Genomic DNA, 25,877 nt, shown 5'->3' with positions numbered 1-25,877 from the left:
CCAGTGATCGGTGATCGGTCCCAAAAATCCTGATCGGAGCACCCTTAGTTCACAGCAGCATAAATGCATTAAAGCATTATGTTGTATAGCAGCATTCTGTCATGTTATACATGTCATACAACACGGCACGTGTGATGTGTGTTCCGCTCTCCAGATTGTCCACCTGAAACGCTTCCAGTTCGTGAACGGCCGCTGGATCAAGTCCCAGAAGATCGTCAAGTTTCCGCGGGAGAGCTTTGACCCGAGCGCCTTCCTGGCTCCGAGAGACCTGGAGCAGCACTGCCTCCACTCCCGCAGTGAGGGGGAGGACCTGCTGAGGGTCGGAGAGGACAACCTGTCCTCCATCTCTGCCCCCGCCGGCTTCTGCAACCTCCCCAAAGGTCAGTGCCACAGATTGTGTTTGAAGCCTGGCACATAGTTAATGCAAGGTATGCATACGCCAAGGCTTTGATCACATAGATCAAAGAAGGCACGTTATTTTCAGTGGTTTGGTTGTGGCAGGCGAGCATCAAGTTCAACATGTCACCTTTAGCTGCACCGCGCATGATATCAATCTGATAATAGTCTTTGAAACAGCTAGGTGGAACTCTTGGATGAGATGATAAAACTGTCTGTGCTTCATTTCATCATCATCTTCAAGAGCAAGCAGAGCAATCTCTAACTTTCTCTTCTCCTTTTTTAATTCAACAACCTTATCCCGCTAATTAGACACCTTGTAAGTTGTCAAACTGTGTGTTGCATAGCAGCAAGGATGATGCAACGCTCCTTGTGCCCTTTTGAGCTACTTTGCATTTGAGCAGGAGAAAGAAGCCTCCTATCTCATTACGGCCTAATGCGAGTTACCAAGCTGTCTGGTTAGATAGTGCAGGCACTTCAGCTGGCCTCCTTGAGCCTGTCTGAGGTTATAAACCACTTATCCACAAGGGGGATGCAAAGACGCTTTGTCTGGAGCGAGTGACCCCGATCAGGGTATTTAACATGGCTACTGTAGAGGAATGTCGTGTGTCAGCATCAAAGTTTGACTCCTTTGTCTCCTTCATCAAATTGCCCCCTGGTTACCCATGACAAGAACCACTGTAATGTGGTGCATGACTGTATGCCCTAATGCCCTTCAGCCAGAGTCTCCTCAGACTGTGCCTCTGCCATTTTCACATCGGAAACACCCACTTGTTTGTTTGTAACAGTATTTGCAGGGCCTCTACCTGAAACACATTAATTTGCAACATGCGTTAATGTCACATTGCAAAATTTGGACTTAACATTTTGCTATGCAAGAACACCAGAAATGCCCCTTGTCTCGCCCTTTGCGTTGTTAGTATTCAACCCCCTAAATTTATATTTAGGGGGTTTATGAATCTAGATAAATATATGCTATGAATCTAGATAAATATATGCTATACACAATATGAGAATATTGCAATTTTTTTTTATTTTTATTTTTTTTCACCTTTATTTATTCAGGGGAGTTTCACTGAGAGCAATGCTCTCTTTTTCAGGAACGCCCTGATCACATTCACACCTGGAAGCTGACCAGTACAACCACAGTCTGATCTGCTGGCCACTGAGCAGCTCCACTGGAGCAGTTGGGGTTAAGGGCCTTGCTCAAGGGCACCTCAGTGGTGGTAATGAGGGAGGGGCAAGCGCTGCTTTTTTCACTTTCCCCACCCAGATTTATCCTGCCGGTCCGGGGGATTGAACCGACGACCTTCCGGTCACAAGCTCGCTTCTCTAACCTTTAGGCCACCACTGCCCAAACATATAACATATAAAAAAGACATATATGCAGTATGAAATGGGTGGAAAAACATAAACGTATCAATATGTATGCAGTATGTAACAGTGAGAGGGAAGTAAGTTCAAATAAAGCAGATATGTGAATTAACAGCAAATATGGGCAAATGTGTGTCTTCTCAGTAGCATCCACATTCACATTATGCACTCATGATGCCTTATAATGCCTTATGAACACGACTTCATGTAACCTTCTAAAACAGCAGAGTAGCTCCTTGCCCAGCTAAACAGGAAGTGTCTTCAACCCTGTCGTTTCCCAACAGCCTCGCCTGCCTCGAGCAGGAAGTCGGCGCCTTCCCTCAGCCGAACCAGCAGCCCCTCCGGCAGCCCCAAGACCGGCGCCGGGGGCCGCAGGCCGGGCCGGCTACGCCTCCCCCAGCTGGGCAGCAGGCACCGCCTCTCCAACAGCAAGGAGAACCTGGAGGGGGCCGCCAACCCCGAGGCCGAGCCCAGGGACGGTGCGGCGCAGGCGGACGCGGAGGGGGGCCTCCCCGCGTCAGGAGAGGCGGTCGCTACCGAGTCGTTGTCCGGCACCGAGGCGTCCAGCAGCCACTGTGATGTGATCCTGATGAACGGCGACAGCAGCGGGCTGAGCTCGGACTGCAGCACAGAGAGCAGCATGGACCCGGACACCTCACTGCTACAGCACAGAGACAACGTCTGTCTGGACGCCATGTACAACCTCTATGCAATATCAGTAAGTACCGCACATCATAGTGACCATTTACATTTATATTAGGTTCCGATATAGAAGTACACACAGAAAAAATAGGATCCTTTTTATTATACTGCTGAATTGAAAAATGTTATCTTTTGTCTTTGTAGATTGAGATTTAGCACAATTTCCACAGAATACACAAGCAGATAAAGCAACAATGTTTAGAATTACTTTTCCCTAATGCATTAGCTCAACAGAACTGCTCTAACCTGCACTAGAACCAAAAACTGGGAGTAAATCCAAAAGTACCTCCTGCTACAAAAATGTATAGAAATGTATCAGGATCGTCTGGGTCTTGGCCACTGTTCTGAAGCCTCTTTTATCTCCCCAGTGCCATTCAGGAATCATGGGAGGAGGCCACTATGTGACCTATGCCAAAAACCCCAATGAGAAATGGTACTGTTACAATGACAGCAGCTGCAAGGTAAGAGACCGGGGTCACTTCATCTTGTAATTTAGGACTTCAAGGAAAGATCCACCCTAAAACACTTGAACACTGTTTAAAAAAAAAACAGCTTATGGTAGGAAATCGGTAACTGTAGACAAGCCAAGTTGAGGGAAAGTGGATACACCAAAAGAGTAAATTACAACACTTGTAAAATAACTTCTGGAATGCATTGAACATCACAGATTGATGAGAACGGTGTAAGAGAAGCCAAGGGTAGATTTTTCCTTTTTAAGATTCCAGTTTGAGCTTGGATTTGATTTTACTCTTTCAAGACAAACATTGTAACAACACGCTTCACGTTCTTTGAACATATCCGACAAAACACCCTTGTGGTCTTGCTCCCCAGGAATTGCACTCTGAAGAGATCGACACCGACTCGGCCTACATCCTCTTCTACGAGCAGCAGGGAGTCAATTACTCCCAGTTTCTGCCAAAGACCGATGGCAAGAAGATGGCCGACACCAGTAGCATGGACGAAGACTTTGAATCTGACTACAAAAAATACTGTGTCCTCCAGTGATTGCACATCGTCTTCCGTTGCCCAGCACTATACCTGGTCTCTGGTCCAGATTCCCTCTCGCTTCTTTGGCCAGTGTATGCCGAGAAAGCGCCAGAACATTTTGATGAATAATCACAAACTCGCAAATCACTAGAACGCCGGTTGAAATGCAATCGGACAATGGTCTCTTTTGTTTAGGGATGCGTCGCAGCACTTTCTACACTCGAGTGGTTGAAAACAAGGATCTGTGCAAGGTTTTGCGAAGAGAACAATTGAGCCCCAGTGGAAGCACTAAACTGGCGCACTTTGCCGAGCCCAACGAAACAAAACCCCCCCTTCGTTCCTGTGAACAAGGCAGCCCACGCCATGAAATAAATGTAACATATACTTGCATACTAACGCATCTCTGAATGTATGTCAGTATGGCCAACACATGAACTGATGTTGCTTCCTTGTTGTGCATTTATCACTTGTTGATGTCTGAATGAATAGAAGAGTTAAAGATCCTATGTGTTGGTATCATACTTTCAGCCGTCAAAGTATGTCCACAAATCGACACGATGTTGAAATTTGGTATCTAGTATAGAGATAATATATTGGATACTGTAATGAGCTTTTAAAAATGGTTCTCCAAAGGTTTTATTTGTGCTCCTCAGTAGCGCTAGTGTCACTAGGAAAGAAAAAAAAAAATCATGTGCTACCTCATCGACATCTGCAGTCTATTGGCCAACTGTATCCCTAAAAGTCTGTGACAGTATTAATAACAATTAACATGCTTCCTTTTGAGGTACATGGTACACACATTTCAAAAGACATCCCTCTCCCTTCTTGGACGAACCAATCCACACAAGTCCTGAGGTTACCAACATCAATTTGGCCCTTTTTTGCCAAAATGTGTTTCATCCCGCAACTGCCAAATATGGTGATTTGTGCAATGTTGACTTAACTTATTGATCAAATTTGAAGTCATTTTGAAACTCAAGAGCTTGAGTATGAATCTGGGTTTTGTTCCGGACGGGTGCCATAGTGAATGGTTTTCAAAGAGACGCTTTAAGAATAATATACAGTATATGTTGAATACATAACATTTTTCTTTTTTTTCATTCTGCATATGCATTATTTTAAAAAGATTTATTTTTATTGTTGTGATTTTTTTATTTTTTTTTCAAGGCACGCTTGGTTTATTTAAGGATGTTCCCATCACTACTGCTTCCAGATCCATAGTTTATATTGTAAGAAAATGGAACCACTCGTCAGGACTTTAGTTTGGATATTTAGCTCTCATAATGCCACACCCAAAGGCATCAGTGCAAGCTTATCGTTGTCATAGCGCTGTCGCAAGAATGACATTTGATAACATGCCGTTAGCACAGCTACCTTTCACCTGTTGGATTTCTCAACTATTCAAGTTACTGTCAAGGCGCAGGGCAGAACAAGTGCACATGAAGTTTAAAGGAAAACACCAAGTTTTTGGGAGATTGTCTCATTGGTCAACTTAGCTGTTAAGTGATGAAAACATAGACACCAAAATCATCCATGTATCCCCGGTAGATCTTTGGTTCCAGTACTTAATGCTAACACTTTAGCATACACTATGTTGAGTGATAGTAGGCTCCATGCTAACACGTTAGCATACACTATATTGAGTGACTGTAGGTGGCTAGCATTATTTCAAAAGGCAAGTGATGTAAAATCATACATATTTGAGAGGTAAAAAATTCAGTTTAATAACAAAGAGTATGTGTGTCCAGAATTGAGGGGTTACTCACTTGAAATGGTTCCAAAAATAAACCCAGCTACATCAATGATATTGCGTTAAAGACATTTCAATTTTTACATTTATGAGTCTACTGGCCATACAATGAAAACCACTAACAACTTAACTAAAAAGTCAGTCTTCTTAGTTTGGTTGACACTAGTGGTCTACTATCACTTAACATAGTGTATGCTAAAGTGTTAGCATGGACCCCACTATCACTCAACGTAGTTTATGCTAAAGTGCTAGCATGGACCTACTATCACTCAACATAGCGTATGCTAAAATGTTAGCATGGACCTACTATCACTCAACATAGCGTATGCTAAAATGTTAGCATGGACCTACTATCACTCCAAATAGTGTATGCTAAAGTGTTAGCATGGAGCCTACTATCACTCAACATAATGTATGCTAAAATGTTAGTATGGACCTACTATCACTCAACATAGTGTATGCTAAAGTGTTAGCATGGACCTACTATCACTCAACATAGTGTATGCTAAAGTGTTAGCGTGGAGCGCAGGAGCCAATTTTGGTGTCTATGCTCTCATCACTAAACAGCTAAGGTGACCAACAGGCCAATCTCACAAAAACGGTGTATTCCTTAAAGTATTGTGTTTTGTAACTGTAGCCAAGCCGCTGGCCAAATAGTTCAGTGTGTACGCCTGCTTCTCTGATTTTCTGCGTCCATGTTGAGTTGGTAGACACCCATGGTCAAAGCCAAAGTCCTTCACAGATTGCAGGCATCCATGTTTAGTGTGTAGAAACCTCAGTCAGTTCACCTGAAATATAGGACATATTTGTACTTATTCTTCAACATCTCATGTTAGCTTTCCAACTGACATACACTTAAGTCCCAGCTCCAGCCATACTGCTTGACAGACTTCACAGGAGTCAGAAATATTCACTGACTCCATTGTTTTAAATTAGCTGTGAAAATATCATTTCCAAGTATTCCAGTAGTCCAAATTAGCAAAATAAAGATAATGCTATTGTAATTGCAATCTTTTCGTTTTGGGTTTCAAGACTGCACCCTGCTAAATAGGCCACATCTCTGTCCTGGTGTTTCTGGAAGGTTCCAACACTAGATATATTCTTTTTTTTTTGTTTTCTGGGTGCCAAGTCTAAACTTTGGTTTCATTTCAGATCTTTACATTCTTTCCGGTTCTCATCCCTCCCTTTTTATCAGGTGGTTTGGCTCGTTCATTTGACTGCTTAGGTTGAAATGGAACAAACCCGTGTTGAATCCTTCGACTCCAGTGTCTGGTTTGTAGTAGCATCTGTAAAAGCTCTTGAGTAGAGCTCAGTCTCATCACTGTGAACAGACATCGGTCAGACAGCAGACGGCCAGTGGCTCCCATGGATTTATTGATTTTGTCTTAATAGACATTTTCCTCTGGAAGCTGAACTCCAGCTTTCGAAATCACGAGATAATGTTCTGTGTACTCGTCCCCGGATCCTTTCTAATGTTTTAGCTGCTGTATTTATGTGGAGAGGGTGCTTCTCATGATGGATGTACTTGGATAAATGTCTCTCTCGTTGAATGAAACTTTATTTTCCTTTTCTCAAATACATTTGTTGAACAAATGGAAATGTATAACTGAGTGCTATTTATGTTTTCTTGCCCATTTTTTTTCCCCCTTCCACCAAACTATAGATGATGTCCCGCTGTCGATTTTGTGTCCGAGGCTGAAAAACGCGTCACGCGGCTCAAAGGGAAAATTTTATTAAGGATTTGTCTCTTGAGAAACCAATTTATGTTTGCTTAATTTTAAGGTGCAATAGCTGTCAAACATGTTTTTTTTTTTTTTTATTATTATTATTATTTTACAGTGAATGTGCCCTGTAACTACTGCTTGTGTGCTGCAAAGCTTACCACATCTGTAGCTCTTCTGCATTCGCAAAAACACAACAAGTCGGGGGTTAATTTCAGCACAATTTCCTCAATTCAGGAAACCAATATTTTACACCCAACTGAACTGAGCGGTATTAAAACGGAATTTGGGCTTCAGCTCCACTGCAAACACTGATCATTTGAATCCTGTCACTCACAGGGCTAATTTGTTAACCCTCCTTCCCTCTCTGAAAGAATGGTTTGGAGTGTTGGCAGGCAGTGCAATCTACTACTGAACTGTCTGTCCTTGTCTGTAGCCTCTTTTTATTTAAGTTAATTTCCATTGGATCTGAACGAGACATGTTAATTTAAAGAACTTTTTCTTTTTGTAAAGGTGTTGTTGAAAGAAAGTGACATTGCACTGACATGAAAAAAAAAATGTACATAAAAAGTGTTTTGTAAATAAGCCAATTAAAACTATGTATTTGAATATGAACTGTACAAAATACTGTACTTGTAGTTGTATATGGAGTGATACCGTTGATCTGTAACAAATACCCAAGCAACAAATTAAATTCTGCAGAGGAAAATGAAGTCACGACACGCTGAAATCTGTTTTCATTCGCGTCTTGTGTAAGTGCCACTGATTTTGTGTTTTAACTTGTTACTTACTGCTTTTTCTTAGACGGCTGTAAGTCGGCCTTGCATATAGGAGAGGAAACCACAGGGTCTCTGCAGCAACTTCCCTGAAGTAAACACTGTTACCGAAACAGAAACACTTTTCTATCCTACGCACGATAGAAAGGGGCTTTTCTACCTCACCTCCTATTCTTAACACATCGTCTGCCGCATTATAGTCACTCCAACACTTCTACCACAAATATAGAGATTAACCATGGCTGATTTAGTTGGCAAAGTGTTAGGGAATTGGTACCATAACCCCTTTCTGTTGGTGGATCCCTGACTGTCCATCAGGATCCTACAGCAAGCTAGACTCTTGGTCAATTGTCATTGACCAAAAGTCTAGCAAACGTCAATGAAATGATCCAACAAGTGATGTAGTGGTAAAGATAAAGGAGGGTAAAACTCTGTTATATTGTCAGTAAAACATAAATTTATGCCCTTTTCCCCTTGAGATACCTTCTCTTCAAATAACTTGCATCAATCTGACAACACTTGCTATGATGTATACCACTCACTTCCGGTCTTAAAGATTTGTGTCGGCCTAAAAAGGTTGGAGCCCCACTACGTCCCTAGATCCAACACTAGATGTTTTCTAACTTGGGTTTCACTGAAGACTCTTCAAATTCCAAGATGCACTGCTCGTCCCTCCTGGATTCAGATACAGGGACTTTGCCACATCTTATGGTTTAGCTAGTTGACACCCATGGGTGAGTGTCAGGCAGATTGTATTTCAGCGCGTCCTGCAGCTCAGATGAAGGTTTAGTAAACCGCTGTGTGCTTCTGTTCATTTCCTCTCCCTGTATTGTGGTCGACAAGCAATCGACGCCCCTCCTTCAGACAATACTGACAGGTTAGAGGTTCCCACAACACGGCCTCATTCTTTGGTGTTTCTATGTAGCTGCAAAGAGACTTCTTGAGTAATTATCTCTCCTCTGACATTTGGACAATCAGAACTTGCCTCAATTGAGTTCTGCAGCTTTCTTCTCTTCAGCATTGCAGTCTTTCATGAAGGAGAAGACTTCATGAAGGCACAGGTGAGGCTTTTGTTTCATTTTTTTTTTGAGTCTTTAACGTGAATGGATTGCCTTACTGTATCTTGTATGTTCTTGTTGTGGGTTTCAGGTTTGGGACAGGATGGAACCGATGTGACAGATGTTGCTCCGTTCTTTCATCAAACGGTCGCTTCTACAAGTTGGTATTACCTTGTTCCTTCTCATGGTGCCGTCGCATTTTTGATAACGGAAGAGGTCCACAAGATGTTCCAATTTGGTGAATATGAAATATGATGAATATTTCCCTCTGCTGAACCTGCCATGTTCCCCTTTCCTTAGATCGCTGGTTATTTTGTAGGTGCTACGACATCCAGCTCCCAATTTCAAGTATTGTTCTTGACTTGGTGACATGATGTCTGATAACTCAACCTGTCAAACTGTCCCCTCAGGTGAGCTTTTACATTTTGCAGGCCAAGACTTGCATTCCTGTGGACACACATCCATACGTCATTCATACATTGGGAGTACATTGTGAGCCTGACAGTTTCTGTTCATTTCCATGCATGTTGCTGTTTTCATTTCTCCAGATCTGCTGCTGGACCCGGTTCACTACATGCTCATCGGCATCTTGTCTTTCACTATCCTGGCCTTCATAGTGCTGGGGACCGTGTGGCTCCGAAAGTAAGAGAGCTGAAATAAGCTTGATTTGGCAGGGCTTTACTGGATGCTCCAACCTTAATGAAAACTCTGTTTTGGTTGAATGAAAGCTGCACTAGGGAAGATTTTTATGTAAGAATACACCTGTCTCCACACCCTAAATCAATTGTCCAAATTGAATTCTGGTGTCAGTATGGCCCCTGGTGGGAAATCTTCTCCACACAGGCCATGAATCCAAATTTAACAGTGAAATCCAACAGCAGTGAGCAGCACTCCGTCCAGAGAAAGCTGGACTCACCAGCATTAGATCTTTTGCCTCTCTCGTCCCTTTGGTATACTTTGATATTAAGCTGAAACTTCAGGTCCCGGAAGTAAATTTCCCATTTATTTTTCCCATAGGGAATGTGATTATTAGCTGTGACATTTTAAAAACATAAGGTAGAATTACCATGAGCTACCAGATTGTGAAACGACTATATATGTTTCTGTAGAAGCCATCAGTCAATCTGACTTCCGCTTTGTTGTCAATAAAACTTTGGAGCCGTTCCACTGTGGTTTTACTGTCAGACATGATGATGATGATAATGGTAATGATTATATTATATTATTGTATTATGTTATTATATTATTTAATATCACTGTTGAAAAAGGGAATTGATGTCACTTGCAGTGCTGTATGGGATGAGTAGGCCTAGTTCATTCCCTCTTTAAAAACCTTGTAGTCTTGTAACCTTGTTTTTTTGGGGGGGGTTTCATATATTTATATTTTTCTGAATCTATTGTTATAAACTCGTAATTCATTTCGTAGGCAGTTGGTTCAGTTCAAAGCTTAAAACTCTTCGTATCTGGATTTTCGGAAATATCTGTGGGAGAAAATTCATGTGAAATTAATTTCGAGTCTTTCTTTCCCTCCCTGTGTTTTACTTTGCTTTACAGTGCTTTTTCTTTTCTTTCAGGTATCGCTCTCTGGTCCTTACCATCAGGGAGCAGAAAGGGAACCGGTTTGCCTTGTCGACCTCCGCCTCACTGGAGGAGGTGCTGGCCAAGGAGGAGATCCCTGAACAGGCTCCATTACAGCCGGGGAGCACAGCCAGGTCCTCCAGGCGGCTCTGGAGAAGCCTGCAGCAGGTACAGCTGCTACACCGACATCCAAAGTAGGCTGTGGATGTTCTCTGCTGCTTAGACTCCCCCGTGCAGATCTTTTAGATTAGGTTCCTCTCTGATTTTAAGATTTGAAATGTAAAGTGGTGATCCGCGAAATCCTCATTTTTTTGATTTTGTCTCCGTCTTTGTTGCTCAGCGTTCATCGCTGTGGTGTTTCTGCACTGCTCTTCCCAGAGATCACCTGTCACTCAAACAGTGTGTCCAGCACTGTGATGTCTTTGTCCTTGGATTTTCTGTTTGAGTTTCTTTAGGTGGCGCTCTTTTCTTTGTGTGTTCAGCCATGGTGGCTATCGCTGCTCATGCTAACTACCCAGTTCTTCTTCTTCTGTTTATTCCAAACAAACTGGAAATGTAAAACGCATCACTTCCTGTGAGCCAGAGGATTTTCCCCAGAAAGTATTTACAGTATATTTAAAGAAATCTAAAGTTTTGATTTATATCTAACATGATGCAGACCTGTGCAAAACATAATTCATGCTCTCAAATGTTTGAGATAGCCTACGCTTGATTTCCGCTGCCAGACAAGACACAACAGAGGAAACCTCACTTGCAAGATAAGCTGAACTGAGCGCTTGGTATTTTTCATCTGACATACATTGCAGCCGACGGTATCTGCTGCATCTCACAGATGTGGATGTACAGTACGGAGGTTATCACGTCTGTTGTGCCTCACCAAGATATCACTGCTGTTTAAGATAGAGCCTTGAAACAAAAATCCGGCTTTGATGTCGTTTGTCCAAGGGTCCTCGTTTCACCAAGTCAGACCTGAACCTGCTGCAGCTGATCAAAGCGGGGAAGGAGGGCGTCTTCTACCAGGCCAGGATGACCAGAGGAACATGTAAAGGCCACAACATGTTCACCTGCAAGATCAGCAAGGAGGGTAAATACTTTGCAGAGCTGCTCTAGAGGCAGAAATAATCTGATTGGTTGAGTTAAAGCTCAGTGGGCGGAGCCAAAGAACCACAGTTTTTCTGGCTAGACTGAAGCCCAATGAAAAAGACGAGGTAAGAGAGCTAATATTATGAAGCCAGCACTCTTGGAACTAACTGAAAAAATACAGTCTAGCCATACTAAGGCACTGTCATTTTAACATGCGTTCACTGAGACTAATTACATGCTGAAAATTAAATCATGAAAAGAAATCCATTTGATTTGTCCAACTCAAAAACAGATTCCGCTTACCTTGCCTTCAAAATTTTAACCAATGACTTCCCTCACAATACAGACACTCAAACACACATTAATGCACATTAACAGTAGTGAGTAGTACAATTTAAATAGCTAAAGAGTGCAATTTGAATAGATTTGAGTAGAATTATCAACAACCATGATTAACCATTTTTCAAGCTGTGTCAAGTGATATTTGTGTCATATCAAATTGCAGTGATGAAAGTCTCATTTCCCAATCTGGCAGTGATTTCACATTAGAACAGCGGTTCCCAACTCCAGTCCTCAGGACCCGAGTGCTGCTGGTTTTCATTCTAGACGTCTAATAGGTACTGATAGAGACCGAGGACCAGGACTGAGAAGCACTGCATTGGAAGAAGCTGAACTAAACTGAAATTACTTAGAAAAAACTAATTTGACCTACTTTGAAAAACTCATATCATATCTAGATCATATCTACAACTCATACATTTATACTCAGTCCAGACCTAAACCCAAACCAAACTACACTGTCTGGCTTCTTCACAGAGAAAAGTGGAAGGAATGTTACCTTTCTGATGTATGGAAAGTTTAAATAAATAAATAGCTGCAACTACAAATAATAAAATAAAATAATGAAAAAAGACAAAGAAAAAAGACAATTCCCTACTTTTCTTTTACAGCCAAAAAATATTTGGCAGTTGCAGTAGTTAACTACACCTCAAAATAACAAAAAAAAAAGAAGTACTAAACTACTAAAAACAATATCCAAATTTGAATTTAGTTTAACTTAGTATCAGGCTACAGCAAAATGTAGTTATTGTAATTACTTGTGTGACTACATGTAGTGAAACTGTTCCCCAACACTGTCAAAATGCTAAGTAATCATCTAATTTTGTAATCTGTAATCTGATTATTTGTGTTTATGTAATTGAATACAGTTACCAGCTTTTGCATTTTCATTACTGTGATCCATGTACATGTAATTTGACACTCCCCTACACACACACACACACACACACACACACACACTCTTTCTCTGTTTGTCTTCAGAAATTCTGCTACTTTTGTCAGTTTTTCTACTTAATCATCACTTAGCCATGTAGTGTTTTTCTCACAAGAGAGCTTTATTCTATTATTTTTTTTGTCATTTTTTTACCTTGAGGTGTCCGTCCCAAGCAAGTGGACATGGAGGTTTCCATCATGAGGAAACTGATGCACCACAAGAATATCCTTCAATTACTGGACTGGAATACCACCGATGGTGAGAAACACGTTTTAACATAGACTCTGATATGATGTCCTCTTCAAGGATAATACTGGTTCCTATTGGCTGCTACAAAGGAGAAAAATACCTTAATATTATAATAATAATAAACTTTATTTATATAGAACCTTTCAAAATAAATGTTACAAAGTGCTTTGCATAGAATAAAATAAAATAAAACAGATGAGAGCAAAATACAAGACATTACTGAAGAAAAAATTGTGACAAAATGAAATGATCAGTAAAATGCAAGGTTGTAAAAATGAGTTTTGAGCAGTGTCTTAAAAGCATGTCCTGATGAGAATCAAAAATAACTGGCTTGATATTAGCTGTTAGGTCTGCAAGATTGTTTGTCTTCAAGACTGTTTGGACTTCCGTAACTTTGTGGCGTCACAAAGGTTCGCTCATTAGCATTTCTGTAAGAAATAATAGACTAACAAAGTGTTTTTTTCAAAGCAGTTGAGCGGTTGTCATTGTTTATTACCGGAGAGTTTTCCCTACCTGTAGCTGCCGGGCCGCGGCGTCTCACGTTTCACTCTCGAAACGGTTAGCCAATCAGAACAGAGGGGTCGTTAATATTAATGAGCCTTAAAGAAAATGAACGTGTAAAAATGGATTGAGTGTTTTTGGTACATGACACCACACACACAGCTTTGAATGGACCTCAAGACATAAAATAAAACACTGGAAAGTGGAGAATATGGGACCTTTAAGATGCTATGATCAACTGTAGAACCAGAATGGAGATCACTTGTAAGGCTAAGGAGAGCAGTTTCTGTGCTGTGCTTAGACCAGAAACCATACTGGAATTTCTGAAATAAATCATTACTTCTCATGTATATGGTTAGCTGATTATAGCCAACCTCCTCTAAAATCTTGTCAAACAAACAGTTACCTCTAATGACATTTGGAGCCACCAACATGCAAAGTTGCCTAATGCAGCTTTAAAGCCAACACCTTGTGAATATCCAGATGTCTCTGTGACTGTGTTTGACTGTGTTTGGTCCCTCCAGAGCCTTATGTGCTGATAATGGAGTATGTGAGCTACGGCACCCTGAGGACCTTCCTCCAGACCAACCGAGGCCGACTGAGCTCAGACCCCGAGCTGCAGAGCCTCCTCACCATCGCCTCCTACCACATCGCTCTGGCCATGCAGCATCTACGCTCCAAAATGGTAAGAGGCTGCATTCACTCCCATGGAAATGAATGAATGAGGCAGAGAGACAGACAGCAGCTCAATGGTAGAGTTAAAGCAACCAATCACACTGTAGGGTTTCAAAGTGAAAGACACCTGTACTGGTTATTCCTATAATTTATATAGAGGCTCCGACTAATGCTGATTACCTAAGAAAGTCATTAATGGCAAAGGTAAACAGCTGTAAGTCCGTGCATCCTGTTATTCACTAAGTTGAGATGACAGTTTATTGATTCCTGTGGGGACATTTTTGGGATTCAGCAGGGAAAAGAAAATAGAATCTAAGCACACAAATAAGCAATAAAAACAGTAGAAATAATAAATGCGATAAAATGGAATACAAACAATTGTGGGTTTATATTAAACATATCGCTCTGAAAACCTCACAATTTTGGTGATTTTCAAGTTTTAACTTCCATTGAAAGATTACATGGTTGTCTATGGGTTGAGCAAATTCTCCGACCTCTTGGGTTTATAAACCCTTTCAAAACAAACTAGATAAACTGAAAAAATCATGGTGGTCAATCTGAAAACAAGTCTGTTCCTGAAAAGCAGATATGATTTGGGAGATACAAGGTTTTCATTTGACAGCGATGATAGTTAGACAGACTGTATTGGTGGGGAATATGGAGGAAAAGTGGAAAAAGTACTCAGAAGTACTGTAAAAATGAAGAGAAAGGAGAAAAGGAAGCAGCAGTGCATTTAAGCAGGCTTTTGATTCCAAGAATAAAAGGAAGAAAAAAAAGATGACAGAATCTACCATAACCTCATAAGACCAGAAACCTGTATATTGAGCTGTATCAGTGAACAGTTGCGTCAATATGCTAATCTGAGGCACAGAACGAAAGACCAGTGGAGGAAATATCTGTTGAACCAACACCATTGTGATTAGACTTTCCAACCACTGTGACCTCATGGAAATGAAAGCTTTAAGGCCACGCTCCACTGGTGAAAATTATGATTTTAGCTGGAATGGTCAATTTTAATACTTTTTCTGCATTTAAATATACTGTAGTTTCATAAAATATACAAACCCACTATGAAAAATAACTATAAATACTTAATTTATACATTTTCATTTCATTTCACCAATGTCAAGTATCATCAAGCATCATGCACAAAATTAGCTAAAAATATACTGTCTCAAAATGCCATGTTCTCTGTATGCAAAACACTTGTTTTTCAATTTAACATGTAGATATGGCCTCCAAACCTGACCTGCTGCTTCTTAATAAAGATAGCTGCTAATTTATTTTTTGTCATTTCTATTTTATGGGGCATTTTACATGAAAAAATAACAAAAATCTGAGGTTTTTGCCCTAAACGTACAACAGTATTTTGTAAATAATTTAGCATATAAATAAATAAATTCAAATCCCTCTGTAAATTACAAAAGTTATTAATCAGAATGAAACTGCAAAATGCACTCTGACTTTATCCACTGAGAAAACAAGTAACTAATATGCAAATTAGTATGTGCATTTTCTTTAATAAAACATTAGCTAATTTCCTAATAACATTATTAGATGTCAATAATAAAATAAATAAAAGCCTTGATACAAAAAGTGCTGGTATTTGTATAAATATTCAACATAAAATTTCAAATCTTGTTTCCTTGACCTGTGGTACCTGCTATTAAAAGAACACTGCAGGGATTTGCCAGTTTTACCTTGAGGAATGTGTACATTTACAACCCCACTGATGAATGTGCACATTAACCTCTAATGTGCACACTTACCATTAACCCACATTGACCATTAAACAGAAATTCATGTGGGATTCAGAAGATTCTTTCTATGCAAACACACACACACAGAGAAACCAGATGCTAAGGTGTGCTGGGCTTCATTCCAGGTCGTGCACTGTGACCTGGCTCTGAGGAACATCATGGTCAGTAAGTTCCCATGGGAGGTGAAGGTGGCGGAGTTCGGCCTGGCCAGAGACTTGACCAGCATGACGAGTCGCCGCAGCAGCCGCTGGAAGAACCCTCGGGTCAGACACTGTCACCACACACTTATTCTACACGGCCAGTAATGTTACTGTCAGGACTTCAGGGTTTTTTTTAAGTTATGAATGTTGTTGAGCTCCACTAGGAGCCACAGTAGGGAACAAAGGACAGTTTGACTTTAAGTTTATCTAATTTAACTCAGCATATCACACTTTTAAAGCTGCTATGTGTAGCATTTTAACATCACTAAATCATTACAACATTCATCTTGAGACATCAATACAATTGCCGTAAACAGTTGAGACCATCACTGAGAAGATTGCCAGCCTCTACACTGCATTTTACATTGTGAGCCACTGGGTTGGATTTGGCAGGAAATCTGCTGGATTGCTTTACAGCACAAAAGGAGATTGCTTTATGGCACAAAACAGGACGAGGGCACTGTTTGCCCCTGATTGCAAGTGGAGGCAACAGTAGGAAACAGGAAAACTGCTGGATTGCTTTACAGCACAAACCAGGAAGTGTTTTTACTTTGCAAGTTGGCCTATTACACAACTTTATTCTAGTTCTACTGTTGTAACTGCGTAGTTTCAACTTGACGTTAGCTTACCTGGTCAGAATGCATATTAGCTGTTATCAAGGCTATTATCGGCTCTTATGCTGCTTCTTGCTTTTCAAAATGCCAGGGAGGAGGAGGAGGAGGGACAAGTTAGCAACATCCTCTTAGCGACGGGTTTATGGGAAATGTGGTCTTAAAGGAATAGTTCAGCCAAAAATGAAAATTCAGTCATTATCTACTCACCCCCATGCCAGTAGAAAATCGGGTAAAGTTTGTTAGTCCATACAACAGTCCCGGAGATCCCCGGAAGAAGTACAATGCAGCATTCTCCAAAACAACTGCAGTTGCTGGAGACCTGTCTTCAGACTTCAAAAAATAACGGAAAATAACCATAAAATGGCTCCATGCAGCTCTTACAGCATAATCCAAGTCTCTTGAAGCCAACCGATCCCAACGTGACTTGAAAAGACCGACATTTACACCATTATTTAGCTGAAATCACCACTCTAGCTGTTGATTTCAAAATACGTCACATTTGCGCACACCCCGGCCTCAATAGGTAAGACTAGCTCGAAGTAGCACAAACAAGACTTGTGGTTGGGCTGTTTAGCCTTCAGAATAAAAGCGCAAGAATTGAAAATAGGTAGAAATACTGTTTTAAACCAATTACTTTGTATTTAATTGTCAAATTCAATAAGTGAGCATCATATTAGATAGTTTGAGTTGTTTTGGAGAAAGCTGCAATGTACTTCCTGCAATGACTGTTGTATGGACTAACAAACTTTACCCGATTTTTTTCTACTGGCATGGGGGTGAGTACATAATGACAGAATTTTCATTTTTGGGTGAACTGTTCCTTTAATTTGGAGAAACACTAGAACTAACAATACCACTGGTGCGAGACAGAGGCGACCAATCGTTTCCACCATGGTCTCATTTGTTTAAGATATTTATACCAAGGTATCACAATGAATTCGACAATGATACACTGATGTTTAAAATTCTAAACATACACCTTTAATTCTGAGGGTCTGTGCTGATAGTTTCAGTTTGAATTCCCAGTTATCTGTTATTGGTATGTGAGCGGGGATGCCCCGAACTGTACTACCGAACACATTCACATGAAATATGAAAAACAGATTATATTTGTGGAGTGTAAAATAAGATTTTCCATCATGTGTGTACCTGCATAGCAGCGAGTGCCCCTGCGCTGGTACCCCCCGGAGTACTTCAAGAACAACTACTACAGCTTCAAGGGAGACGTGTGGGCGTTCGGCATCTTGCTGTGGGAGATGCAGACATTTGGTGAGTTGGTGGTTCAGGTAATATGAGTGTACACTAATCTGTGGCACAAAATGGCTGGATGTGTTAGGTTAGACTGAGATGTCTGGCTGATATCGTCCAAAAATCAGATAACAATGACGGAGGTTTCTCCCTGACCGCAGCTGTGTCAAACAGTCATTTTCTTTCCACATTGTATTTATTCATTTAATTGTTCCATTGTTTTTTTGTAAATTCATTATTAATTTGAAAGGCCTAATGTATCCCAGAATTTCCACTTACAAGAATACAATTCTGGGGGGAAACACTGAATACTTGGAATTTTTTGGCATAAAAATGGTCAAATTCAAAGAATATCGGCACAAAATCGCTAAAAAATCTTTAGGAACAGTTCAGTTTTCAAAATAAGAAGAGTTCCACAATTTGAAAAGAAAGTGATGGTTACGCTTACAAAATAATTGACAGCACAAAATTCAAATGTATAATAGTACTTTTTAAAGGATAGTGGGGAACTTAAGTCCTTTCGTGACAAGATGACAACACTTTTACAGACTGGAAACCTTTGTTTTATGGATATTGCATGAAAATGATTTATCATGTTTAACTTGCTGGCAGGTACCTTACCATACCCCAACCTGGAGACATCAGAAGCGGTGGTGTACCACATCTGTGTCGGTCACAAGAACACAAACCCCGACGGCTGCAGACCAGAGATGTGAGTGACGGCGAGAACTTCACACGTGTCTCATTTGCTTTTTAAAATTTTTTAGTGGTATTCTCTATGGAGATTTCTATATTCTACTTAATAAGACAAAAAAACAAATCTGCAAATGTATCTGATAGGGTTTTTGAAGGCTGATATTTTTGTGTTGAAGCTCCCAATTGTCAATAGTCTGTGGCAATATTCAATAGGCTATCTTAAAATTTGACCATTTTCATGTCCAAGAAATCCCACAAAATGACAAGGATTCCACTACGAAACTAAACCCCTTCATTTTAATCCCTGAAATGTCCTTAATTTCTCATTACATAAACATGAATTACCCATTAAAAATAACGTAGCTTTAAAAAAGTAAGGTTAGTATTGAGGGTTTTTAAGGGATTTATTCATGGGTTGGTTCACAGAGACACTAGTAATTAAGGGATTTTTCATGCCTTTTGTGCATGGTGTACAGGTTATTAAGTGGAATTTAATGTAAAAGTTCCTGTCTCCCTGAATTTTTAATTAAATTGAGTCAAGATTAAGGCAGTGTTTAAGGTGGTTTCGATGGGATCTCCTCCATTAATAACTCCCATAATTAAGGGGATTTTTCATGAATTAAGGGGTGAATTAATAAAAATGTAAGGTGATTTTAAGGTATTACTGGCTCGTAGAGTTGAGTGTTTTCCCCAGAATTGCATTGATGGCAGAATGGAAACAGCATTTGTACCATCAAATGACACTGACATTCTTCATTAAAACCCATACTAATGACATTTGTTTAGAGATAAATAAAATGATATTTCAATGCAGGTTTTCCAGACTGTTTTTAGTTTTTAGTTAAAAATCCTGTTGTCTCTTGTCTCTCATTGTGTCTTGAGGCAGCATGTTAGATACCCAAGTCGTTCATAACATGTTGCATGGTCAAACCCCGCAGGCTTCACATCATGCGAGACTGTTGGCAGGAGCCGTACACGCTGAGGCCCGCCTTCACTGACATCGTCCGCATCCTGGAGAACATCATGGAAAACGATGCGGTAAGCAGCAGAACTGCCCCTCCATCTTTATCAGTATCTCACTCATCTAATCCTCAGCCTGCAGAGAAGTCATGTAAACAGAAGAGACGTAAAACGCATCGCTTCCTGACACCGGCTGTTTAGAACAGCAAATGTAAAAGCTTTCATGAACTGGATATAGGTTGCATCACTGTTGTGTTACATCAGTTGGGCATAGAGAGTAGCAAAACAGACATTTATTTCTATGAAAACATTGCTAATTATTACTTTAAATAATCGTATTCTGTTTCCTTCTTTACAGGATTATGTGGACGTTGAAAGCCCGACACTTTTAGTGAAAGGAGAGACGGAAAACCATGAAACTATCTGCCTAACAACATCCAATATCACTATAGAAGATTAAGCTATTGTCTAAATGCAGTCTAAAAAAAATCAGACTTCATTTCAAGAGGTGGTCAAAAACAGGTTTTGAACATTTTAAAGCAACAATCATCACCTATTACTTGTTAAAGTGAAAATCCACCTTCAAACAGAATTCACATAAGTTGCTCTGATGGTCTTGGACAATTTAGACAATTTAGATGGACAATTACTTGGACAATTTAGATATAATTTGTAGAATTCTGAGTTTTAAGTGAGAATTTCTGAGCTTAAAGTCTGAATTCTGAGTTCTGACTTTAATCTCAGACTTCCGACTTAAAACTCACAATTCTGACTTTAAACTCACAATTCTGACATTAATCTCAGAATTCTGACTTTAAACTCAGAACTCAAATACATTTTTCACATGTGGCCCTAACCCTCTTCCGTAGAAATGTGTTCCAGCGACATAGCTGGTAATGCCACAATGCCACAATGTGGCAGTCCACAGCACACTTACCAGAATGGGTACATTTTCTGGTTCAGAATTTTAGTGCTACTATGTTATGAAGCTCATTTGCGTGTACAACCTCACACAAACATTTTATGAGCCTACAAAGTCAGTCTGCCATTTATTAGAGACAGTCCAGAAAATGATATCACAGATTAGAGTCATTGCTCTGTGGGCAAACGCTTTAGGAGAGTTGTTCCAAAGATTTAATTGAAGAGTTTAAGATCATAGGAACTACTTCTGATTTCTGTTTTGGCATGTTATATCACTTGAATACTGAGCTGAAACCAAATGGTTTGCATTATTCAATCACCAGGTCCTCAATATGATATTTTAAATCATGGATATAAAATATGGATGTAGAGGCAACCCTCTTTAACCTAGCAACTTCTATGGCAAAATGCCATAAAATATTATTATATTACAAAATACAAGGACAACAATCCTAACAGGAGCTGAAACGCAGGGGAAATACACAATGGAATTTATCTGGACAAAAAGCTGCAGTGTAATAAGACTACCAAGAACTTGCCATGGGCGATGCTGCCTGACAGTGATGTCCAAATTACTGTCCCAACTATCATAACCTTAAGAGTCATTACAGTCATGTTGCCTCCGTGTACTGTTGGAAACATCGCAATTACAAGATGAGTGCACATAAACGACCCAACAAAGTGCTCAACTGGGAAGGTTTTCTATGATACCCATGTTGCAGGGATGTGACATTAAGGGACGGACAGCATGGAAGCCATGCCAGCAACTGTTGGTAAAAATTGTGCATTTTATTGTTGTACGTTCTTGTTGGGCATTCTATGTAAATAATTAGCATTTTTTTATGTTTCTAATTTCACTTTTTTGTTTCATTCTTTATCTATTAGATGCCATGCATTTTTGTTTGATAAATTAATTAAAACCTTTATGATAAGTGTGATGTGTATTTTCTCCTCTTTATTTTGCCACTGCGCGACAAGTCGTATTTATTTACCACTTGACGAAACAGGAGTTTACGTGGAGCCCTGAAGGCAGCATTAGTACGACATGTTTTCCTGTGTTCCTAACCCTGCGTTTAGGAACGCCCCATTTTACAATGCAAGCCAATGGGATCCAACCTGGCAACACGCGTTTCTACGACACAGCCGCAGGAAACTTGGTCCATGGTCCCAATCTGACATTTGGACAGAATAAGTCAGAGATAATGGCTATCCGAATATTAGAAATAATATTTTTCTTGTATTTTGCATCTCATATTCCCATCACGCTATTTATTGACTTACAAGCCCTGCTACCTGAACATGTGTATCCCCAGGCGGTAAGTGCCACTTCCATTAAAGACTACTATCCACTGACTGATAAGTTATCAGGAAAGTTTCTAATATCATATTATGTTCCGTGATTGTAAGCGTACTCCCACTTTAAACCTTTCTTTTTTTACCCAGCTGAAAGATCTTCTGAAATGGTACGCAGATGAGTTCCAAGATCCAATGGTGCTGGATCCTCCAGTCTGGTTCAAGTCCTTTATTTTCTGCGAGGCTTTGCTTCAAACGCCCTTCTTTCCCATTGCAGCATATGCTTTCCTAAAAGGTCAGTTAACACAAAACGCAGCCTAGCTGTAGACTATACACACCTGCATATCTGTGGCGTTAGCCGTTCAGTCTTGTTAGCCCGACTCTGTTCAAAAATCTGTCCGTTAAATGTTGCCTTGCGTATCGGCACAGCTATATAATCAATAAAATGGCCCAATACTTTTTCTGAATCGTTATGAACCCTTAAATTCGGCATGCACATGTCCAACTAATGTCTACTTTTAGAATTAGGTTACACTGTTCGCTAGCGCCCACCAAGGTGTAGACTATTTTGGTGGAAGACGATTGTGAGAATAGCAGTCAAAGTAATTCTGAGAGTTGAAATTTTATTGAAATGAGTGCTGCTTGGTGAACCACATGTATGCCGAAGTGAAGAGTGACTATTCAGAGGAGGTACTGCATATGCATTGAGATATGTGTCTTTGCCTATAAGCAAGGGAGCATTAAACTGCCAGATTTTTGTACGGCGTTTGGCGTGCTGCATCTCTGAATCAAGTAAAATAGCTCAATTCTGACCTCTGTTGGATTTTGCTTGCTTAACACTAGAATGACAAAGAAAAACTAGGACAGCACTCCAAATTGACTTTTTATTTGCCACACGGACGTTTCGGGCAAGACACCCTTCTTCAGCGTGTGTATTGGCAATTTCACAGTCCATAGACACAGGTGGGGATAATTATAGATGTCCACAACTGGCACAACAGGCCTATCCCAGCAGGGGGAGTCAGGATCACCTGATGTAGGTTACTAAAACATGAAACAATTTATACAAAATAAATAGAAGATAAAAAACAACACAAATTGCGTTCACTTCATAAGAAACAAACAAATGAAATCTCCTCATTCAACCCATTGGGAATGAGGGTACCAAGGGAGTGTATCCAATACACCTCCCTCTGAAGAAGGATTCTGTCCCTGTTGCCACCTCTCCATGGCATATTCACTGTCTCAATGCCCATGTAATGTAGTTCACTCAAGCTGTGGTTATGACTATTAAAATGCCTAGCCACCGATGATTTATCATCATGATTACGAATAGAACACTTATGTTCACAGATCCTGGTTTTTAACTCTTGTTTTGTTTTCCCAACATAATATAAATTACATGGGCATTTTAACAGGTAAACCACATATCTAGTGTTACATGTGATTCTACCTCTAACCTTGATGTCAACACCAGACTTCGGATGGGTGAATTGATTACCCTTAATCATAGAATAACAGTGTATACAATTATGACAAGGAAAATTTCCACTAGGGATCTGAGACAGAAAGTGAGTGGGCCTCTTAGGCAAATCTGACTTCACTAGGAGATCACGTAAGTTGGAAGACCTCTTATAAAAATATCTAGGCGGAGTTTGAAATGCACTTGCAATTTGAGAGTCACTTTCCAATATGTGCCAATATCTACTCACTATTTGTTTAACTGACTTAGATATAGGACTATAGGTAGACACCAATGCAAGACCCTGAGAAGAGGTATCTCTGGAACTAGGTTTGAGTAGATCAGATCGCTCAACTAGGTGTACCTTATTAAGATGATTGTCCAGTAATGCATCCCCATATCCCCTCACTAAATTGGAACTCTAGAGAAGGCAAAAAACCTGTCTGTTGTAGGGGGTAAATAAAATTATAGCGTGGTTTTCCTACATTGTTTTTAACAGAAAGTGAGTATGGAGGGACATTTTGAAAGCTGAGGTGCTTCAACTGACCGCGGCTTAAGTCAGGCTTTGCTAGTGTTAAACGTATGCCCTATTCACTGAAAACAAACCCCCAGCAGAGCCACTGTGTTTCCGCTGTCTGGAAGGACTTCTCCTGATCATCCTGTGTGTGTGTTTGACTTCCAGGTGGATGCAAGTGGATTAGGACTCCTGCCATAGTGTATTCCACACATGTGGCCACCACGCTGGTCCCCATCCTAGCCCACATCCTCTTCTATCCGTTCCCTATGGAGCCCCACCCCGGCCCGCAGACCCCGAAGCAGCGCTGGATGCTGGTCTCCATATACGCTCCGTACCTGCTGGTGCCTCTGCTGCTGCTCCTCACCATGCTGCTGTCCTCCACATACAAGCCGAGCCCCAAGGCTGGAAACGTCTCTGCTAAAGCCAAGAAGAAGAACTGAGACAGAGCAAAGACTGGACCCACAGTGTAGTTTACTATCAACACAGTCAAGCCGCTGATTTTGGAAGACTTTTTGTCTACATTTGTGAATGTAAAATGTTTGTGTGCGCTCTGCTGTATAAAAGTATGAGAGGCTGTGTAGGACATAATTCAGACTTTACTACCCACACACACACACATGAAACACTCGTACATACACATATACTACTAAATACTCAACACACATATGAAACACAAATACACATATCCAACTAAATACTCGTACATGAAACACATACATACACACATATGACAAACACATATACTACTAAATACACGTGAAATACATGCATACTATGCTCACATAAAAATTTGAAGCACTTTAACATATACAGTATATGTAAAAATCTTGCATTATATATGTGTGTGTGTGTCTATAGTGTTTATCAGGAAGGCATCTCACTATAAATGGAAGGCAGGAAAAACAGATTTTGGCAGAACACCGTCCTTACTAGTACTAGTATTTTTACTGGCTTCTATTCAGCAAAAACCCTGGGCCTGGAAATGTCACAGCTAGACAGCATCCTTTGCAAGTGCAATCTATGAACAAACAAGTAATAAGTAATACATGACTTTTGTGAAAAATTACTGTCTCACAGCACAAAATGACCATAACACATCTGCGGAGGTTGATAGAGTTGTTGAAAAATGAAGTGATACATTTTGGCTAAATAACTGGTGATTTCAGCTATAGAATACATATGATTTAGACACATTTTTCACTATTTGATATATGATAACTGTTGATTGAACAGATAATTTCATATGTAAATAAAATAGTACTAAGACACATTTGTCACTATTTGTTGTATTTCACAGTTTAGGCCTGGACATCATTGAACCATTAGTTGTTTTTTAGCCACCAGAGGGCGTCAGATCTAAACAGCTGATGTACAATACTACACAATACAATACAATACTACTACAATACAGGTACTACATACAATACTCACAATAATGTTGCATTCCAACATAATATGTTCCATCACAATAATGTTGCGTTCCTTCACAATAGTGTTGCGTTCCAACATAATAATGTTGCATTCCCTCACAATAATGCTGCGTTCCAACATAATAATGTTGCGTTCCCTCACAATAATGTTGCGTTCCTTCATAATAATGTTGTGGTCCCGCACAATAATGTTGCGTTTCAACACAATAATGTTGTGTTCCAACACAATAATGTTGCGTTTCATCATAATAATGTTGCGTTCCAGCATAATAATGTTGCGTTCCCTCGCAATAATGTTTTGTTCCATCACAATAATGTTGCGTTCCAACATAATATGTTCCCTCACAATAATGTTGTGTTCCATCACAATAATGTTGCGTTCCAACATAATAATGTTGCGTTCCCTCACAATAATGTTGGTTCCCTCACAATAATGTTGCGTTCCTTCACAATAATGTTGTGTTCCAACACAATAATGTTGCGTTTCATCATAATAATGTTGCGTTCCAGCATAATAATGTTGCGTTCCCTCGCAATAATGTTGCGTTCCAACATAATGTTGCGTTCCCTCACAATAATGTTGTGTTCCATCACAATAATGTTGCGTTCCAACATAATATGTTCCCTCACAATAATGTTGTGTTCCATCACAA

General features: G+C 40.2%; 3 protein-coding genes across 7 annotated transcripts in view; all 3 read left to right on the top strand.

The window, feature by feature from the left end:
* Positions 1-7,647, top strand: part of usp32 (ubiquitin specific peptidase 32) — a 68,439-nt gene extending 60,792 nt beyond the window's left edge. For both annotated transcript variants that reach the window (XM_078284184.1, XM_071922161.2), the window contains exons 31-34: positions 155-380; positions 2,055-2,488; positions 2,841-2,933; positions 3,304-7,647. In XM_078284184.1, the coding sequence (XP_078140310.1) occupies positions 155-380; positions 2,055-2,488; positions 2,841-2,933; positions 3,304-3,477 (927 nt within the window). In that variant the 3' untranslated portion in view covers positions 3,478-7,647. The remainder of the gene's footprint in view (positions 1-154; positions 381-2,054; positions 2,489-2,840; positions 2,934-3,303) is intronic.
* A 995-nt stretch (positions 7,648-8,642) lies between these two features.
* LOC139929321 (fibroblast growth factor receptor homolog 1) lies at positions 8,643-21,458 on the top strand. Of its 4 annotated transcripts, none has more exons than XM_071922169.2 (13): positions 8,653-8,767; positions 8,856-8,924; positions 9,065-9,174; positions 9,313-9,406; positions 10,339-10,510; positions 11,288-11,426; positions 12,858-12,956; positions 13,973-14,133; positions 16,009-16,146; positions 17,858-17,966; positions 18,558-18,657; positions 19,580-19,679; positions 19,960-21,458. In XM_071922169.2, the coding sequence occupies exons 3-13, from the start codon at positions 9,135-9,137 to the stop codon at positions 20,059-20,061; spliced, it is 1,254 nt and encodes a 417-aa protein (XP_071778270.1). In that variant the 5' UTR covers positions 8,653-8,767; positions 8,856-8,924; positions 9,065-9,134; the 3' UTR covers positions 20,062-21,458. The 4 variants fall into 4 exon arrangements, with proteins under 4 accessions (XP_078140408.1, XP_078140409.1, XP_071778270.1 ...); XM_078284281.1 differs by having other exon boundaries at positions 17,855-17,966; XM_078284282.1 differs by having other exon boundaries at positions 8,643-8,924; positions 17,855-17,966.
* Positions 21,459-21,678: 220 nt separating this feature from the next.
* Positions 21,679-24,913, top strand: tmem97 (transmembrane protein 97). Its single transcript, XM_071922167.2, has 3 exons — positions 21,679-21,838; positions 21,966-22,110; positions 23,960-24,913. Exons 1-3 carry the CDS (start codon positions 21,725-21,727, stop codon positions 24,232-24,234), a joined length of 534 nt encoding a protein of 177 aa, XP_071778268.1. The 5' UTR covers positions 21,679-21,724; the 3' UTR covers positions 24,235-24,913.
* Positions 24,914-25,877: the final 964 nt, after the last annotated feature.

Source organism: Centroberyx gerrardi, chromosome 6 (genome assembly GCF_048128805.1).
Source record: "Centroberyx gerrardi isolate f3 chromosome 6, fCenGer3.hap1.cur.20231027, whole genome shotgun sequence".
Lineage (NCBI taxonomy): Eukaryota > Metazoa > Chordata > Actinopteri > Beryciformes > Berycidae > Centroberyx > Centroberyx gerrardi.
Note: the sequence above shows the minus strand (reverse complement) of the source record. Positions and strands in the feature narration are given on the sequence as shown.

Excerpts from the sequence above, each read along its gene's own strand:
- LOC139929321 (XM_078284282.1), top strand. The coding sequence starts at position 9,135 with ATGATGTCTGATAACTCAACCTGTCAAACTGTCCCCTCAG. Across the intron at positions 12,957-13,972 it reads GGACTGGAATACCACCGATG|AGCCTTATGTGCTGATAATG; the intron begins GTGAGAAACACG and ends TGGTCCCTCCAG. Across the intron at positions 16,147-17,854 it reads GCCGCTGGAAGAACCCTCGG|CAGCGAGTGCCCCTGCGCTG; the intron begins GTCAGACACTGT and ends GTACCTGCATAG.
- tmem97 (XM_071922167.2), top strand. The coding sequence starts at position 21,725 with ATGGCTATCCGAATATTAGAAATAATATTTTTCTTGTATTTTGCATCT. Across the intron at positions 21,839-21,965 it reads AACATGTGTATCCCCAGGCG|CTGAAAGATCTTCTGAAATG; the intron begins GTAAGTGCCACT and ends TTTTTTACCCAG. Across the intron at positions 22,111-23,959 it reads AGCATATGCTTTCCTAAAAG|GTGGATGCAAGTGGATTAGG; the intron begins GTCAGTTAACAC and ends TTTGACTTCCAG.